General features: G+C 43.0%; 1 protein-coding gene across 1 annotated transcript in view; it reads right to left on the bottom strand.

Annotated features, from left to right (window-relative positions):
• Nucleotides 1–19935, bottom strand: part of fat3a (FAT atypical cadherin 3a) — a 124588-nt gene that overhangs the window by 68396 nt on the left and 36257 nt on the right. The window contains exons 4-10 of the mRNA XM_061718741.1: nucleotides 18970–19293; nucleotides 17781–17842; nucleotides 13952–14266; nucleotides 10452–10662; nucleotides 6502–6570; nucleotides 4356–4495; nucleotides 2045–2320 (exon numbers count right to left, since the gene is read on the bottom strand). Of these exons, the coding sequence (XP_061574725.1) occupies nucleotides 2045–2320; nucleotides 4356–4495; nucleotides 6502–6570; nucleotides 10452–10662; nucleotides 13952–14266; nucleotides 17781–17842; nucleotides 18970–19293 (1397 nt within the window). The remainder of the gene's footprint in view (nucleotides 1–2044; nucleotides 2321–4355; nucleotides 4496–6501; nucleotides 6571–10451; nucleotides 10663–13951; nucleotides 14267–17780; nucleotides 17843–18969; nucleotides 19294–19935) is intronic.

Below are 19935 nucleotides of genomic sequence, written 5' to 3'. Positions count from 1 at the left end.
GGTTCTGATATGGAGAGCATAGAGCCGTTCCTGGTCTGATCTCAGGGTAAATCTGCTGGGATGTCTATGATTGTGAACTGTCCTGAAGGTTTTTCACCTTTAAATTATATATATATATTTTTTTTGCTGTGGAACATTGATCACAAAATAGTTTGGAAATTATTTTATAACTCTTTCCAGATTTAAGTGCGGAAGAGTATTAGGGCCATGCAGGAGAAAAATAAAAATAATATTTTAGGGGAGGAAGATTTTTTTCGAAATGTCAAGAAAAAAGTCGAAATGTCAAGATTAATGTTGAAATACAATTTTGAGAAAAAAGTCGAAATGTTGAGGAAAAAAGTCAAAATTTCGTGAATAAATTTGAAATGTTGAGAAAAAAGGCAAAATTTCATCATTATTCTCGACATTTTGACTTTTTTCTCTGAGTGCACAATAGAAAAAATCTTCCTCTCTCAAATATTTTTTATCCTGCATGGCCCTAATACTCTAATACAGGGGTGTCCAATCCTGGTCCTCGAGAGCCCCTATGCAGCATGTTTTAGATGTTTCCCTGCTTCCTCACACCTGATTCTAATTACTCGTCATCATTAGCTTGTCATAAAGGTCTGGGCAGTTCTGTTGTTGAAACAGCTACTTTTATCACGGTGTGTTTAAGCAGGGAAACCTCTAAAACATGCTGGATAGGGGCCCTCGAGGACCAGGATTGGACACCCCTGCTCTAATACGTAAGTGCAGCAACAGTTGGTTCTCTAAAACCATTGCTAATGTCTTTCCCTCTTGGCATTGTGGAAACACAGCTGAACTGACAAACATCTGCTTTTACAGTATACACACCTGCTGATGATCAGCTCATCAGTGGAGGTGATCAGCAGCACCTGGCTGTGACTCTTATGGGAGTGGTTGGGGGTTCTCAGGATTGGCTGCATGATTTATCTTCATTTTTGTTAAGTAATCAATGACAGTGAGAAGTTTGCTGAGGTTGTTGAAACTACAATCAGGTTATTTTAATCGTGTTTGTGCATAGAAGAACAGATGAGTAAAAGAGAGCTGGTAACTTCAGCGACTGATGACACATGAAGACCATGTGCTGCATCCAGTGTTCTGCAAGTTCCTACTTCTCATGAACTACTGTAGTTCAAAGTTCAGTTCACATAGTTCTAAAATGAACAGTTGACGTTCATAGTTCACCATTTTCATTTTGAACTAGTTCAAATTCAGTTAATTTCAATATTTTTAGGTGAGAAGTACGAATGAAACGCCCCCCTATCCTAAAACTGTTCCCTGTATACAATCATGTATTGTCCTAGTGGCTTTTCAACTTTAGAGGCGGTAAATCTCCAACAATGTAGTCCATTATCAGTGTTTCTACCTGTTGCAGGTAAATCCTCCCCCTGAAGGAGCAGCAGTGGGACTGGGGTCGTTTGGGGCTGTTGGGGGTTGCAAGTTAGGGGTCAAGGACTTGCAGATATTTTCTCACACTGGACTGGATGCTTTAACTCCACATGACGTTTCGAATTTGAAGTTGATGAGGCAGATGTTCAGACTTCAGACAGCGCAGGTGGACAGAATTTGCACAGAAAGGTTTAGACTTTTACCATCAGACTCTTTGGGAGACGATGTGTAAAATTCCTGCAGATAATGATAAGTGGATCATCATCTCTCTCTTCACTGGTCATGTAAAGACTGTACCGGGCTCGGGCCACCGTTGCCATGGAGCTGGAGCCCGTTGCTATGGTAGTGTGCACTGCATTGTGGGTAATGTAGTGTGAAGTCATTGTCTCGTCGAGTATTTTAAATATGTGCGCTGGCCGTTGGTGAAATGAGAAGGAGGATTATTCTGTAATAATTGGACCTAAACAGTGAAGCTGAAACTCACATAATCTGAACAGTTCAAATTCCAGTTCGTGTCTGCAGATCTGAACAAGTTCAAGTTCTTTATTTGCAAATATTTTGCGTTCAGTTCCACGTTCTCACAGAAATGAACGTGATGAATGAACGTGTTCATTTTAACTGGTTCATGCTCAACCCTGCTGGCGTGTCCTACCATGACGGTGAGGATGTGCTGGGCGCAGGCCTCGTGGTCCAGCGTCTGGCTGCTGTAGATGGTTCCCAGCTGGGGCTGGATGCGGAACAGACGCATGCTGCTGGGGTCGATGGAGCTCTGCAGGGAGTAGGTGAGCTCGTGATGCTCGTCGCGGTCCGACGCCAGGACCTGGACCACCTCCGTGTCCACCGGCGTGTCCTCGGAGATGGTGACCTCGTAGGTGGGCTGGGAGAAGACGGGGTCGTTGTCGTTGTTGTCCAGAACTGTGATGTGGATCTGGAAGAGGACGGAGAGGGAGGACATTGCTGACTGAGATGTGCTGATCTGCTCTGATAAGCAGTAGCTGACGTTCCTCAGACGTGTTCAAGTCAAACATCTCAGCAGGGAGAACCCCCCCCCAGTTAACAGTAGTCATCTGTTTTAGTTTGACTGATTTAACCTACAATAACCTATGATGCTAATTAATACTTCACATTCATTCTGATCAAATCTGTCCAAACAGCCTCAGTTAAATGTTGCTGCTAAAACAACATCTGAAATCACGACTAGAATGGCTGAAATTTTAATAAAAAAAAAAACTCTTTTTAATTTATCAATTATTGCAGTCGTTTTCACAATTTCAGTCGATTCAGATATTCATTGCCAGATTTTCTCCCACTAGGGGAGTTTTTACCTGCCATTGTTTATGTAATAATTGCTCGGGGGTTTATGTTCTGGGTCTCTGGAAAGATCCTAAAGACAAGTTCTGTTGTAATAGACGCTATATAAATAAAATTTTATTGAAAATTGAAATGAATTCCCCCAACATTCACGAAACGGGTCAAATATGTGATATCTTTTAAACCTTTAGAAAAGCTCAGATACAACATATTCAAATCTCGCCAAAAATGTATAAAGGCTTGGTCCCCTTTCTTAGAATTCACGCTGTCTCTCCATGATGTAGCTTAGCCTTTATTTTTGTCATGTTTACAGTGTTACTCGGATGTGTGGAAACCCTCAATTGTACTACTAACTAACAGATGTTTGGACTAATGTGTAACCCTTAACCCGCCATGTGTTAATTATCTATTTATTTATTTTATCATCATTATTGTTGTTGTTATTATTTAATTCATGTATTTATTTTATCTTTATTTCCTTGTTTATATATTCTGTTTTATTGCTATTATCTTCTTGATTGTTTGTCTTAAAAAATATTGAAAAATCTTATAAATAAAGTTATAAAAATAAAATTGAATTGAATTGTCGAGGTGTACATCTGTGAGCCTGAAGGATCTCCAGTAGTGGCCTGGATGTCCTGTAGAGGTCTTGTTGAGGGCGTTGATGCCACTCCCAAGTCTGAACTGGCCAAAGTCAGACTGTAGACCTGTTGTTGAGCTGTTTTGCTTAAGCCAGTTAGCTTCTTTAGCAAAATTCACTTGTTTGAAATGGTTCCACACTAGGATTGTCAGGATCAGGATTTTTTAGCTCCCGATCTGATCACGATCACTTGAGTTTGAGTATCTGCCGATCCCGATTTTTCCCGATCTGGTCACTTTTTTTGGCTCCCGATACAATTCCGATACTTTTTCCCGATCAGATACATTTTGGCAATGAATCATCTTATCAGCACTGGTGCCACAAAATGTTTAAACATGAAATTATAAACTAAAACGAAAAGTGCAGAATAGTGCAATATCAAAAATAAATAAATTTCCCTTCAAAGGAGGTAGTATTTTACCTACTAGGTTCAAAAGTTTATAGTTTTCTGTCACTGTGTTGTAATGATGTTATGCAGAGCATAGGAACCAAGTGTGGTTGTTCAGAGAGGGGCCCTTTAGACCGTAACACCAGCCCGCAAAATAGCAGTCCATCATCCCTGTGTTGTGTCGTCACCGAGAGTCAATAAAGTGACCAAAAGATGATTAACGAGTGACAGATAATCATTTATATAACACTACCGTCACTTTTCTCCAACAGCTTTTTGGCCGATACCGATGTTTTGAAAATGACGTGATCAGACTACACTATCCCACACTGCAAAATAAATATGGAATTTGCTCTGCAGAAGGAATGTGTGTCAATACGTTTGAAATGTGTGTTAGCTTGGCGACTTTTAAAAACGGCTGCGTAAGAGCCAAGAATTTTTCAGAAGCAAATAGTTCTAAACATGAACGCCTGAAGGAGAAATGTGGGATCAGCTGGCCTGTGGGGGAACTATGATAAGAGTCACATGTAGCATCATATTCCAGGAACCTGCTGGCTAGAAAGAGTTTAGAGGGAGCGTCCCGTTAGGACCAGGTAGAAGCGGCTCAGGAGGGAGAGAGGTCACCTGTGCAGAGGCAGAGTTGGTTCCGTCCGTGGCCACGACGCTCAGGTTGTAGAAGGAGCGCTGCTCTGCGTCTAGCGGCTTAGCGATGACGACAGTCCCCACCGTCTTCTCCACGTCAAACACGCTGTCGATGTTTCCACCTGAAGGAGGTCAGAGCAGATGAAGAGACAACGCTTCAACCATGAACGCAAAACAGGTGAAAGAAAACCAGCGATTCCTACATTTACCTTAACTTTTATCTCTGTAATAAAACACCATGAACCCAACACATGTTATGTTTTACTTATTACAAACCAAATCCAGTCCTGGTGGAGGAAGGTGGTGGAGGAAGAAAATCGAATGATTTCAGACTGTAATGATGACGTGTTCCTTCTTTTTTTTTCACATTTTTATCACCAATGCTCCTACCTAAGTCAGTCCTGGGCATTGCTCCCTCTACCAACCCTTTTTTTTAAGTAATGTGCTCCGTGTGCTCCAGACCAAAGCAGAGAAGTAGACTGTGGTCATCGACCAGTCCAGAATCCAGACTCTGTAAAGAACTATGGGTTGTATCAGAGTCCAAAGGGCATTTCCACATCTATGATGCAGAAAAGTACTTGATCTAAAGGTTTTTAGATCAACATCTGCTGCATTCAAGACCTGTTCCTGGCATCTTTTGATTATGTGGGAGGGGTTGGACAACTAGCAGTTCATGTTTCTATTATTTATATTATCTACATCCTTTCACCCAGATTTATTTTTTTCTGTTTTTGTCATGAGACTCCTCCGCAACATCTTACAAATAAGAAAATGCAGCCGGTCTCTCAACGCTGGCCCCTCAACCAGTTGACGTCCAGGCTTGGAGCCAGGTCTGAGATCTCCTTCGAGGCCTCCGTGAAGACCTAATGTCCTGGTGTTGGACAGCAGCAACGTCTATTTCAGAACGATTGATGGCATGCAGAGGAAAACTTCCCCGTACTGTTGCACCCTATACGACACCTATTCAGGAGTTATTCAGAACAACACTAAGTAACTTCCTGTTTGCAGGAAGAAAAGGGCAAAATAAGACCTGGAGCTCTTCATCATGGGCATCCATGATGCCAGAACATCCTTTAATTTCGTGAGAAGGAATGGAAACATCAGAACATGGTCAGGACTTTGCTGGATGGACCTTCTGGACACATGGACGTTTATTAACAAACTTAATTAATTTAATTTAAAGCCGACTAGAAACATCCTACGGAAGAGTATCAGGGCCAGGCAGGAGAAAAAATATTTGAGAGGGGAAGATTTTCGAGAAAAAAGTCGAAAATGTCAAGAAAAAAGTCGAAATGTCGAGTTTAATGTTGAAATACAATTTCAAGAATGAAGTTGAAATTTCGCCTTTATTCTCAACATTTCAACTTTATTCACGAAATTTTGACTTTTTTCTCGACGTTTCGACTTTTTCTCAAAGTGCATAATGAAAAAAAAAAGTATTCATCCTCTAAAATATTATTTTTATTTTTCTCCTGCCTGGCCCTGATACTCTTCCGTAACATCCTGAGTATCTTGGGTTCATGATATCTGCGAGGAGACAAAGGTCAAAGTAAATGAATCACAGTGGTTGTTTGAACGCTTCCCAAAACATCTGCTACTCCGCAGACTCCAGTCAAACACCAGACAGAAGCCACGATCACAGACACGAGGCGCATGCAGAGACAGCACAGACACGGGGACGGAGATGCTCCGGGACCAGGGTGAGGGGGTAGCGTAGTGGCATGTGTGTCCTCAGTCAGAACAGGAACCACTGCAGTTCCCCGACTGACCACCGGGGGCCGACAGATCCAACACGGCACTACCCGGTACTCGTCAGAAACATCCGGGTGATGTCACAGGAGGTCTGACAAGTTCTGCAGAATCTGGTTGTAACAGAGATTACCCATGATGCACATGCACACACCAACAGAATTCAGATTAACTCCTTCACTTCTCTCGTCATCAGGCCGATTAAAAGAAAAACAACATTTGTGATGATAGGAACGACGGAGAACTGCAGGAGGACTGACAGACAAACGTAAAAACAGCCAGGGAATTGAGCAGGTGGGAAAACCGGGAGGAGCGGGATGAGCGGGAGGACCGGGAGAAACCGGGATGACCGGGAGCCGTGGAGCTGGGCGTGAGATACCTTCTGAAGAAGAGTTCCTGACAGCAGCGCTCTGCAGAACATAGAACATCTCACGGAAAGACCTGGAAGCTTCCAGGACGGAAAGCATTGAGGAGAGAGAGGAGAAGAGGGTGAGACAGGAAGGAAAGACATCTCCGAGGCAGGAGGACGACAGAATACTGACAGACTAGAGAGACCAGAGCAGACAGTTATCCACACATAGCTCATCATTTCTGTGACGATGTGGATGTGAAGTCTGGAAGTGGAAGACAACCAGCCGCCGTGAGTTATTACACAAACAAACAGACATGAAGAGTGACAGAAGACAGAGAAAGACAGAGTCTGAGAGAAAGACACATGAAAAGTGACTTTGGCGGCTCACTGATGACACCATGGGTGAACATTTACCTCCCACATCCACTTCAGTCTCATGCAGGGAGATGCTGGGAACGTTGCCCTGGGCTCGCTGTTCCCAGGACGGGACTAGTATTGTTCCTCCTCCCCCAGGGAGGCTGAGGAGTGACCGGTTCTTCTCCTTAAGAAGAGGGTCCACCATCCCCAGCCTGATCCAGAGGGATTGCCCCCGATGTACACATGATGTTGCAGAGACGTGTCAACCAAGTCACCCCTGCAACCTCCAGAGACTCGAGTAACTCGGGGGAGAATTCAGGCACCTCTCCAACCCGCCATCGTGGAGCTTTTTATGACCTCAGCTCCAATAGAGGGAATGCACATGACGTCACAGATTCGACTTCACAGCGGGTTACGCCCGCTGAGTGTCAGAAAGACTGAGTGTCAGAAAGACTGAGTGTCAGAAAGACTGAGTGTCAGAAAGACTGAGTGTCAGAAAGACTGAGTGACAGAAAGACTGAGTGTCAGAAAGACTGAGTGTCAGAAAGACTGAGTGACAGAAAGACTGAGTGGCAGCGTAAACTTTCAGTTTGAGCAACAGGAAAACATCTAAAATGGGAAAGAGCTGTTGTGTGATCGACTGTACTCATAGATTTAGCAAGAAATCAGAGTTATCGTTTTACAGACTGCCAAAAAATAAGCTTAAAAGAGACAAATGGATCGCTGCAATTCACAGAAACAACTGGATTCCAGACACCGAAACGTGGATTTGTGGTTCCCATTCTGTATCAGGTAATGTTGGATTTTTGGGTAGCTAACGTTAAACGGTCAAATCATAAAGTTCGGAGTCCTCATCACTTTAATTTCTACAACAAATCCTGCCTTGAAGTCGGACCAAGCGTCAAGACTTTTGTATTCCTTCAAGCTTTGCTTCGTGTATTTCCCCGTGGTAGAAATTAAGTACATATAAATATCAGGAAACTGGATTCGTGGCCAAATATTAATGTCCATGGACCACTGGTTCTTGGTAACTGTACCAAATATTAATGTCCATGGACCACTGGTTCTTGGTAACTGTACCAAATATTAATGTCCATGGACCACTGGTTCTTGGTAACTGTACCAAATATTAATGTCCATGGACCACTGGTTCTTGGGGTAACTGTACGGGTCACTGTCAAGTCCAACTGACTTTAATTTAAGCTGATAATCAGCTGTTATCCCGTCTTCTCCACTAGTTGCAGCTGTTTTTGATGATGTTTTGCCACTCAGTAAGAGTAAGAGCGCTGGCCCAGCGGGAAAGTGACGTCAATGCAGACCCTCTATGAACCCATTTCAGAGTCCACAGACTCAGCTGGGTGATGAGCCCATACCAGGAGTATGTGGTTCTGAGTCCATTACTAGCATCCTTTCACTCCCTGCAACTGTTACAGGGACTGAAAGAACTCCATTCTTTAGAGTCTAAAGAATGAAGCCAGAGTTTTGTCTGCTTTGTCGGTGCTAAGCTGAATTCACTCCAGGCAGGACTCAATCGGGAGTCCTTTCGTCACAGTCTGTTCAGAGGTCTCAGGAACACAGGAGCTAGGAAGAAGAGGATTTCTGTTCTTCCACCTCTCAATGGAGCCCAGTATGCAGCAGCAGGGGTGGGAACCAGCAGAAGGATGGGACGTCCTCTGCAGGTCGGGAGTGAGTTTCCGCCTCTGGAGGACAAGTATCAGTATCTTATGTTATCCAGATTCATGTTCATGACTAAAGGGAGGGTGGAGCAGGAGATTGACCTGTTGATCGGTGCAGCGTCTGCAGGAGTGTGGACTCAGAGCTGAGACTGTCTACAGGTGGATCCATGTCCCCCCCTCACCCATGGAGCTTTGGGTAGAGACTGAAAGAACCAGATGGAGGATAAAGAAGCTGAGATGAGTTTCCTCTGCAGGGTGGTTGGACTCTGCCTTATGGCGCTTTTCCACTAGTACCTACTCAGCCCGACTGTCCTCAGTTTGGTTCTTTCCCACCAGGGGTCTAACGTGCAGAGTAGATACTTTTCTGTAACTATTCTGCCGAGGTTCTAAGCTGCTGAGTCGGCTGTATCTGACATCATCACACTACAGGCCACCGATTGGTCGGGGGGTTGGAGTCAGACGTCTGAGTCAGGAGGAGGAAATCAGAGAAAGAGACTCTGACGGATTCTGGTTCATTTTATTCAACCAGCAATGGCAGCAAAAGTCTGTTTGGTGATCCAACTCTGAGGTGCAGATGTTCATAAACCTGGTGCTGAGGAGAGAATTAAAAAGGGATCTAGACGGAGATAAGGAACGACCAGATCTACCAGGAGCTCTGTCTCTTCATAGCTGCTCACGGCTCCAGCTGACTTTTCAGCAGCACAGAGACAAACTAAAAAAATTAGAAAGTGTCGCTGCTTGAAGCTTCTCTCACTCTCATTTTTTAACTTGATATCAAACACAAGCCACAGATCCAGCAGCACATCTATCATCTCCTCCAGGTTCTACATCTTTAGTGTTGTTGTCTTCTTCCTTTAGATACACAATCAAATACGTCACAGCAGCTTCTCCAACCTCCTACTTCTGCTCCAGGTGCTGAATTGTAGTGGAAAAGAAACCAGTCTGAGTTGAGTTGAGCTGAGTAGGTGCTAGTGGAAAAGCGCCATTAGAGACAGGATAAGTTCAGTCATCCGGGAGAGACTCGGAGTAGAGTCACTGCTCCTCCACGTCCAGAGGAGACAGCTGGGGTGGACGTCTGCTGGACGCCTCCATGGTGAGGGGTTCCAGACATGAGTCCTGGTTGGACGAGTTAAGCTTGAGTTATGGTTCTGCGTCAAAACGACGCCGTGCCTACGGCGTAGGCTACGCGTCGACGCAGACCACACGCCGTCACTGACGCCGTCACTGACGCCGTCACTAAAAGTGCTCCTCCCGAAAATTGTAACTACGCGTGGAGGCGACGCAGACCAAACGCAGACGGAGAGGGCTGTGATTGGTTCGCTCGGAAGCAACGCATTTCCGGTTTCCGGTTTGAAACAGTCGTGAACTTTCAGCGCTCTTTTCTTCGTGTATGTGTGATTTTTTTGGTTTTGTTTTTTTACACAATAGTTGTCCTTATCTCTTTGATTCACTGTGACCGGAAAAAGTCGGATAAACCATTCAGGGAAAGATCACGAATTAGCGGTCGCGGGGGGAACTGCACCGTGGAGAAATGGAGTGACGGAGAAGTCTGAAGGTTCACGACGGCGTCACGGTGACGGCGTGTGCTCTGCGTTGGTTTGACGCAGAACCATAATTCAGGCTTTTGACCCAGGACTCACTGGAGAGATCACCTCTCTCAGCTGGTCTGGGAACATCTCAGCGTCTTCCCCAAAGATATGGAGGAGGTGGGTGGAGAGAGGGAGGTTGTTTTCTGACCACTTCCCCCATGACCTGAACCTGGGTAATATGAAGATGATGGATGGATGGATGGATCTGTGTTTCCATGGTGACTGGTTTCTCCAGAACATTCAGTGAATCTGTCCTATCTGCTCGTCTCTCATTCAGACGGACTCTCAGCAACACCGTCCACCCTCACACACCGCTCAGACACGTCCAAACCTGTGCTCACGTGCAGGTGTTTACCTCTGATGTCCAGCCACACGGGAGCTGAGCTCTGCTGCAGGGAAACCACGCCCACGATCGCGGCCACCTGGTCGTTCTCCATGATGGTGAAGTTGTAGAACGGCTCATCGAAGAGCAGCGGGGGAGTCGACGGGGGCGGCCGGCGGATCCACTCGATGTGGAGACGAGCGGTCGACGCCTTCTGAGGACGCCCGTTGTCCGCTGCTTTGATCTGAACGCAGGAAGTGAACAGGTGAAGGAACATCTGAGAGGTTTTCACGTTATATCAGTGTAGCCCTCCAACAAACATCTAGATGAGTATGGAGCTAGAACAGTCTCAAAAGTGACAAATGCACACCCCGATCCACAGATGCACAGGAGAAGAGTCACAAATGCACGGGATGATTTGCAAATGCACAGAACAATTCACAAGTGTGTATAGGGGTTGGTAGTCTAGTGGCCAGAGGTGTCTTCAGTATTCACATTCATTACTCAGGTAGAAGTATAGATACTAGAGTTTCAAAATACTCCTGTACAAGTTGAAGTATCAACTCAAGTTTTTTACTCAAGTAAAAGTATAAAAGTACTGGTTTCAAAACTACCTAAAGTATAAAAGTAAAAGTAATGTAAGGGGAAAAAGCCATTAAGGACAAAAGCCATTGAAAATGAATGTATCTTAGTATAATGCAAATATATTAAAGAAGCATATATGTGTACTATTGAGCATTAACATGTGTTAATATAAATATATTAAAGAACCATATATGTGTACTATTGAGCATTAACATGTGTTTCAGAGAGCAGGAGATATGATGACTAGTTGCCTATAAGTTTTGTAATGGTGCAAAAAGTCAAACTTCAGAGGCATGTTATCATTTATCCTAACCTTTATTGGAATGTACATCCAAGTTTAGTTGCAGGAATCTGAGGGAACGGATGGAAGAACAAAACTGGACAAGAACATCTGAAACAACCACAACCAAATTCACTCTATCCGGATGGAGCAATTTAACTGGATAGTTTTTATTAAAGGCCCAAATGAAATAGAGTAACAAGGCTGTTTTTAAAATGTAAGGAGTAAAAAGTACAGATAATTGCATGAAAATGTAAGGAGTAAAATTAAAAAGTCGTCTGAAAAATAATTACTCCAGTGAAGTATAGATAACCAACATTTCTACTTAAGTAAGGTAACAAAGTATTTGTACTTCGTTACTTGACACCTCTGCTAGTGGCTACAGAGCTGAGCTTGGGTTTGGAGGAACCAGGTTCAAACGACCCCAGAATGGCAACCAAGATGAACCACCTTGGGCCCCTGAGCAAGGCCTTAGTCCTAATTGCTCCATGGTGTGTGTCTCAGATGTAAGTCGCTTTGGATAAAAGCGTCTGCTAAATGACAGTAGTAGTAGTATTCAGCGGGACAATCCCATGTAACAAGCCGTCAAACGAAACAGAGGAAATGCAGAAATATCGCCGCTGTTTCTCATCATCAGTTGCTGCATCGGCAGGAGGAACGAGCTCCCCGACAAACTATCCCATCGTGCTGTTTTCTTTACCACAGAGGAGGAGATCACAAGAAAAGCAGAGCAGTGATCTCCTCTTCATCCGTGTTGCTGTCTTGTTTATTCATCTTTATTCCACCAGCTGGTTTATTAAACTACTACCAAATATTGAATCACTTTTTAAGCGAACGGACGTGAACGCGGGCTCAAACAGCAGGTGTATCCGCCCCTTTAATCTGTTTGGTTTATGAGTAAACCGTCCCCCACGTGGGGTACGCTCTTATGATTGGCTGAAACAAAGGAGGACATCTGATTGGTTGCAGATCCTTCCGTGTTTAAAAAAAAGACATTTGTGGATTGAGGGACGTAAGGGGAATCTCAAAAGTCACACACAAATGCAGTGAAGTCCATAGATCACAAACCATTTGTAAATCAGGTTATATTTGTGTGCATCAAAAATACATTTGTGTATCTTGTAGGGGTGTAACGATACACTAATCTCACGATACGGTACGATACGATATTATAGCAGTATTTTTTTAACAACCTTGAATGAGGAACAAATGACTGGAAAAAATTGTCTTTTATTTGAAAGACACAAAATACAAAACAATGCTGTGCGTTTGCCCTATTGTTACAGTTTGTAATGCTTTATAACTGTTTAAGTTTTAAAGAGAAAGCCAGGCCAAACATTTTCCACAAACTGAACTAAAAGTAAATGTCAGGTTTGCATTATGCATCTTCAGTTTCATACAAGTACAAATATTTACCACAAACTGAATAGTTTCTCTCATGTATGATTTTACTTTTTTCTTTTCCAGAAATTTAACAACTAAAATTAAATAAATAAATAAAAGTAAATAAATACATACAATTTTACATCATAAACAGATTGATTCATGCTCACCTTATAAGTGTAAGAGGAGATTTATTTTTGTTAAAAGGTTATTTTGGTAATTCAGGGTTCATTATTTTATAAATATATTCTTTATATCCTGATGTAAATCAGGGACTATAATGACACTAGTCAGTTTATCTGTAGTGATTAGTCTGTTTTAGATTGGGCGGAGTGATACGCCACAGTACGGCACTAGGTGCTGTGTTGATGTTCTAAAATCCTACGCTGTTGAGGGACATTAAAGTACACTGGAACTCAGCAGAAGTTTCCCCGTGTTTATCCTACTCACCACCCCAAAAATTTAATAATTTAATAAGGTAAGGCTTAACTCTACACCAGCCTTACATAAGTAAAAGTTCAGAGCTCAAAACCCCCAAGAGTCCCGTGATCGGGACCGCAAAAAGGTACTAGTTTCTTCTGAGCGGAGGAAGATTTTGGTCCGCGGGTCGAGGCGCGGTCGGCGGTTTTCTAGTCAACACAATAGATTAATATTAATAACACAATATCGCGATACAGTTTGTCACCTCCACGACACGTTTCGTGACGTTTTTTGTATCGCGAAATTTCGTGGCAACGATATATTGTTCCACCCCTAGTATCTTGTCCTACGCACGTGTGAATTGTTCTGTGCATTTGCAAATCATCCCGTGCATTTGTGAATCTTGTCCTGTGCATTTGTGTATCGGCGTGTGCATTTGTCACTTTTGAGACTGTTCTCTATACCAACCCCTCCTGAGCTGTATCGCCCAACGCCCACAATGCTCCAGCTTCCACATACCAACCACTACCCCCCCCTGACCCCAGTGGTCGGAGGAGGAACTGCAGGTCTCGTCTGTTATTGTGACGTACAGTACAGACCAAAAGTTTGGACACACTTCCCCATTGGTTTGAATGAGAATGTGTGTCCCAACTTTTGGTCTGTACTGTCGATGACAATCAGATCTCATTTTATGGTAGATTCAGATACTTTTTTATCTTTTCTTTTTTATTCAGGTTTTTTTGGGGGTAATCCAGACTTGTTCAGACAAAAATCTAGAAATAGATGTGTCTAGATCTAAAAATGCTAGAGTTTAGCCAGTGAACCGACCTAAAACTTGCCAAGATGTTAAACAAAAGACTCTCACCGTCAGGATGTCGTAGCCACCCGCGGTAAAGGCCTTCCGTGATGATATAACACCCGTCTTAGGGTCAATGAAGAATTTGCCGTCCTCGTTGCCGTCCACGATGCTGTAGGAGAGGTCTCCGTTGGGCCCGTCGTCGTGGTCGTAGGCAAACACTCGGTAGATGGCCTCCGCCTTCTTCCTGCGCTCTCGCTCTGGGAGTCTGAGCTGGTAAACCTTCTCAGGAAACGTGGGTCTGTTGTCGTTTTCATCCAGGACCTGAACCATGACCCACACGGTACTCTGCCGGGGACCAGGACCGCCATCTGAAACCACCACCTGTGACGGAACAATAAGACCTTTCAATTCAGATTTACACAAAATCCTTTTTTTTTTTAAATCTTTTATGTGGAAAAGCCTTGATTTCACAGATGCAGATTTACATAGCGTCAAACTCACTTCAAGTAAGATAACATAACATTTGCATGACATTTTGTAGTCCTTCTGATGTCCGATTTGCCTCCTGGCTCTTCCCAGAATTTTCTTTATAAAATATTTACATGGAACATGGAAATCTTCTCATCTTAAATATTACATACAGAAAATTACACACAAAGCAGAATGAGTAAAGATCGTGCTGTAGATTATATCAATATATCATATTACAAAACACATTTTGATCCCACTCCTTATTTTTGTCAAGTTAGCAAAAGTCAGGCCTTATAGGTTTGATGTTCTTAGTCCACTTAGACACATCTGGTCAAATGTCTCCTTCTCGATTTTTAGAGAGAATGACAACTTTTCCATTACATATATTTCATATATTATTCCGATCCATTCATCTATAGTGGGGGATTCAATTTACACAAAATTCATTCCAACTGGTTGTCAAATACAGATCTCAGTGCTGCACTAAAGACCTTTGACCACAACATCTCGCTAGTCAGACTCATCATCAGGATCAATAGTTCTGGATTTAACTGGATCAAGTCATATTTACTACTACCGCTACTACTAATATTGGCCGGGTTTCCCAGATCCAACCTCTCTTAAGGATTTAAGAGAGGTTCAAAGAAGGTTTGAACTAAGAGAGAATCCTAAGATACGGGTGTTTCCCAGATGACTTCTTAACACCGTTCTTTAGTTTCGCTCTTTCAGAAGCTTTTTGGAGCAGCTGTACGGTTCTGAAACCAAATGAATCGATGCCAGGCAAATCGATCACCGATCACTATCAGCGCATTTTCACAGCAGCACTGCTACCTAACGCACTAATTCCCTGCTGCCTGTGCGTTATAATAAAAAATTAAGATGATAAATATAATTCAATGACCCTTTTTCATCCAAACGGTGTGTTACTCCGTTATTTCTGGCTACAGTGAGGCTTTTTTTCCCCACACACGGAGACCGGGAGTAAACGGGGTGGGCGTGTGTGTGTGTTCAAAAACATGAGCCAAGAGAAGGCGAGTTTCGCAAATCGCAACGTGGAATTACAGCAAACCCTGGTTTTTCGCAGGGGTTATGTTCCAAAAAGAACCCGTGATAAGTGAAATTCTTTTTACAATTATAGAGGGCTTCAGATTGCTGAGATCATCCCCGCCTCGCACGTATTCCTCCTCTTCTGAATGATGCTGCATCCCGACTCGGCAGGTGGGTTTTTTCAAGAGAAGAAAATAGTTATGGGTCGTTGTCTTCGCTCTTTTTTCTTCTGGGCAAAAAGATTCAGAAAATGAATGAATGAATGAATGAACGATTCATCAAAGGATCTCGTTCTTCAGCTGCTGCTTCCCTGTCATCACATAGGGGCTCGGGCTCGGGCACGGCGCAGGTGTCCCGGCTGCCTGACAGCCCGGTCCGACACACGTCCAGGGGACTGAAGTGCTGACGCACGAATGCGTTCATATAAACAGTTCTGCTTCGCGCACGGTGACGCGGTTGATTTGCAGCGAGAACATGCTGTATAGCAGCCAAATTATCAAATAAATGATATTCATGATGATCGTTTTATTTGTGCGCATAAAGCATATACAGGAACACACTTGTTATTCCTTATTTTTCTTTTTTTCCCCCTTTGCTGTCACCAATAAATGCTAAACAATATAAATCTAAAGTATAAAATAAATCAAAATTTGTGCGGGGTGCATTGTTTTAATATCTCATTGCTTGGTGTGATATTGATTTGCCTGACGCGGCTGGATCTGTGAGTCTTTGTTCACTAAGATGGTTGGAAAGACTGGGTCAGCAGCATCTTTCATTTCCTTCTTAATGAAAGAGATACTTAAGCTAAGAGCGACTCTGGGAAACGCGATTTTCTTTCACAGGCTCCTTAAGAAGGTTTGAAAGAAGTCTTTCGCTGTTAAGAACTACTTAACTGATCTGGGAAACCCGGCCATTGTCATTTAGCAGACGCTTTTATCCAAAGCGACTTTGGATAAAAGCGTGCTAGAATATCTTTCTATGTATTTATTTATTTTTTTAATTTTTTTTTCTTCACCCAAACCGACAGTCCCTTTATACACGAGAGCTACGTCCAAAAAGACACCATCTTGTCATCTTACTCAGTGCTGAGACTGCAAATAGCTGGGTCTCAATTCTGATGATCATTTAGCATTGAAATTAGCATTATTTATACAATATGTTTCAGTTTGTTTATGTAAATAGTGAAAACCCTGCATAAACTTGAGTGTGATATGGCGTTCCACAGGGTTCTGGACCGGGACCAGTTTTATTCCTTGCTTTGTGATCTGGGGTTCCATCATGTTGGAATAGCAAAGGACCTTCACTGGAGATAAGAATTTTAGCCCAAACCCTGAAAACCCCCCATGCCACCATCCCTCCTCCTCACTTCACACCTGCAGCCATGCAGTCAGACAGAGAACGTTCTCCCAGCATCCTTCACACCCACACCCAGCCTTCTGCTTAGTAATCTCCATAAACACAGTCTCATTTTTTCTTTCTTTTGTTCAAAGAGCCAGCTCGGGGAGTTAAACAATACTGCCTTTACCTTCCTGTTTGGTGTCCAGATGGAGAGGAGCTATTAGCATTATGTTGGAAATGTGACATTATTCTAATCTGGAAAAAAAACAACAGGAAATCTGAGACATTCTTATTCCAGGGTGCTGCTTCCAGAGGTGGATGAAAGTTGATAAAAATTGCACAATCAAGTTTATTGATCATTTAAAGGAGCATGAGGCCGGATTGAGGCAGGATTTATGAAAAAAATGTGTATCGGTTTTAAGTTTTCTAGTAATAATGTCAGATGAAGCGTTCCAAACCAAAAAGAATGTTTCCTCTAGTGTATCTCTCCATTGCCTTGAACAGGCTGTTGCTGCAAAATGTGCTGCAATTCTGTCCCGATTTTCCCGCGCTGGGCGGATGTGACGTCACATGGCGCTGCATGCACGTTCTCCCCGTTCTCCCGTGCCGGCTTCACTGTTGGCTGCAGTACCCCCGACGGCCGTCGTGGTGAAGGGTGGCGCTAGAGAGTCTCATTTCTTAAAAGGAGCCTCATGCTCCTTTAAGGAGCCATCAGAGTAAAAACGGGAAGTTTAACAAGTCAAAGATGAAGATGGACGAATTCCCGAGTTAGATTTTAGAAACGAGATAAATTCTCCAAATAAATGCAGAAACTAGAAGAATGACAGTGAAACTCTGGAGCTAGCTGATCTGGACAACCCTTCATGTCATGTAAAAGTGCAGACGGACAGTTGAACCTCCAACGTGTTCAAATGTCAAACTATTGATTTCTTATTATGTTACATATTTGTGGCTGCGCTTCACATGTAATTCCTGGATTTCTTTATGTAACAAATATTTGTTATTTCATCTTAATAAAGACTGTATTTTTCCTCCTTACCTCCAAAACGTGCTCTGATTGTTGCTCTCGGTCCAGTTTCCGTGACGTGGTGGTGATCAGGCCTGGGACAGGAGACATAACGGTCTGGGATTATTAAACTCTTATGAGGATACTGAAGTGATGACAAATACCAACGTGACAACAATGTGCCGCCGGTAACTAAAACCACTCCAGACCATAGAGCAGAAAACCTCAGGTCATCGGGGTTTATTTACAGCGCTGTGTTCTACATATGAAAATATCTGAGGTCCTGATAAAAACCTCTGAGATCCTGATGAAAACATCTAAGTTTGTGATGAAAACATCTGAGGTCCTCTAAGGTCCTGATAAAGAGAGATTTTCATGCGGCCCACGAGAAGTTTCCAACGCAAAAAAACGAAATGTTAATTTACTAAAAAGGAAGGTATAAATAATTGCCATGAATCGCAGCATATCCGATAATATATTTCTTCTACAAATCCATTGTTATTCCACAAAGAGCAGTTTGACATTTTTTTAGTTTTCTAGAATGCATTTGCTGATTTTATTTTTTTGTAGACGGTCGTTTATTTTTATTAACTGACTACTATTATATATTTTCGCAGGAAAAATATCACTGCTAAAAAAGATGATAGAAGATATTTATTGGGAGAATATCAGTTTTGAATACGAGGATAGTGACAAAGTAAAACAGTTAAAAAAGAAGTGCTGACTTTTTCGGCACACTGGCGTAAATATCTGCGCCAATTTTTAAAATAAATACACTTAATTGTACTGGAAAAATCTCTAAATCACAAAGAAACACTCTCGTATGTAATAAGAAAGATTTAGCTTTTAATTAAATTTCCTATAAAAAAGCGAAATATGAAAAAAAACATACTTGTTTCTGTTTATCTTTGTAAAATGATATTAAAAGTATCTTACATAATTTGAAAAAAAAATTAGAAATTTCAAGAAAAGATCCTGAAGAAATATGTTTTACATAATTAGAGTGTAAACAAAGTGCATATTTCCTTTAAAATTAACTAAACTGATATTGGACTAGATAACAATAGTAAAAAAAAAAAATGTCGCACCGTTTTTGTTATTTTGAGCGTGCGGCCCGCGAGAAAAAAATTGGTCAAATCAGGCCCGGCAAGCAAAATGAGTTTGACACCCCTGTGTTAGACGCTGGTTTTGTGATTGTCCAACACAGACCGGACTCACTCACCCGTGCGGGGGTTGATGAAGAAGAAGTTCTGTGGGTTTCCACTCATAATCCGGTAGCTGAGTCCTTGAGAAGTAGCGGGAGTGGCGGCGTCGGGGTCCTGGGCCTGGATCTGGATCACCGAAACATCTCGCGGGGAATTCTCGGGGACCGAGGGCCGGTACGCCGGCTCGGATGTTAGCGGGGCGTTGTCGTTGACGTCCTCCACCTGCACGAACACCTCGATGGTCGTGAACTGAGGGACCACGCCACGGTCACTGGCGTACACCGTCAGCCAATAGGAGTCCTTGGTCTCCCGGTCCAACATGTCGGTGGTGTAGATCACTCCTGGTAGAGGAGACCAGCGGAGCAAAAGAGAAGTCAGGTCAAGTCATTCATAAACATGTTCAATGTTCAAGCTAAAATGTTTACCACCAAGCAGAAACCCTCTTCTTTTAAAGCACTTCGCCAAATACTAGTTGTTGTTGAACAATTTGACCTGAAAATATCTTCCATCATTTGAAAAACTAGGAGCTCTAACAGAGCTGGTGTCCTTTCAGTGGGGGCGCCGTCCTTCCATCCATCCATCCATCCATCCATCCATCCATCCATCCATCCATCCATCCATCCATCCATCCATCCATCCATCCATCCATTCATCCATCCATCCATCCATCCATCCATCATCCATCCATCCATCATCTACATGTTCATCCATCCATCCATCCATCCATCCATCCATCCATCCATCATCCATCCATCCATCCATCCATCCATCCATCCATCCATCATCCATCCATCCATCATCTACATGTTCATCCATCCATCCATCCATCCATCCATCCATCCATCCATCCATCCATCATCCATCCATCCATCCATCCATCCATCCATCCATCATCCATCCATCCATCATCTACATGTTCATCCATCCATCCATCCATCCATCCATCCATCCATCCATCCATCCATCCATCCATCCATCCATCC

Source organism: Cololabis saira, chromosome 4, assembly GCF_033807715.1.
Source record: "Cololabis saira isolate AMF1-May2022 chromosome 4, fColSai1.1, whole genome shotgun sequence".
Classification (NCBI taxonomy): Eukaryota; Metazoa; Chordata; class Actinopteri; order Beloniformes; family Belonidae; genus Cololabis; species Cololabis saira.
This window is presented reverse-complemented; position numbering and strand designations above follow the sequence as displayed.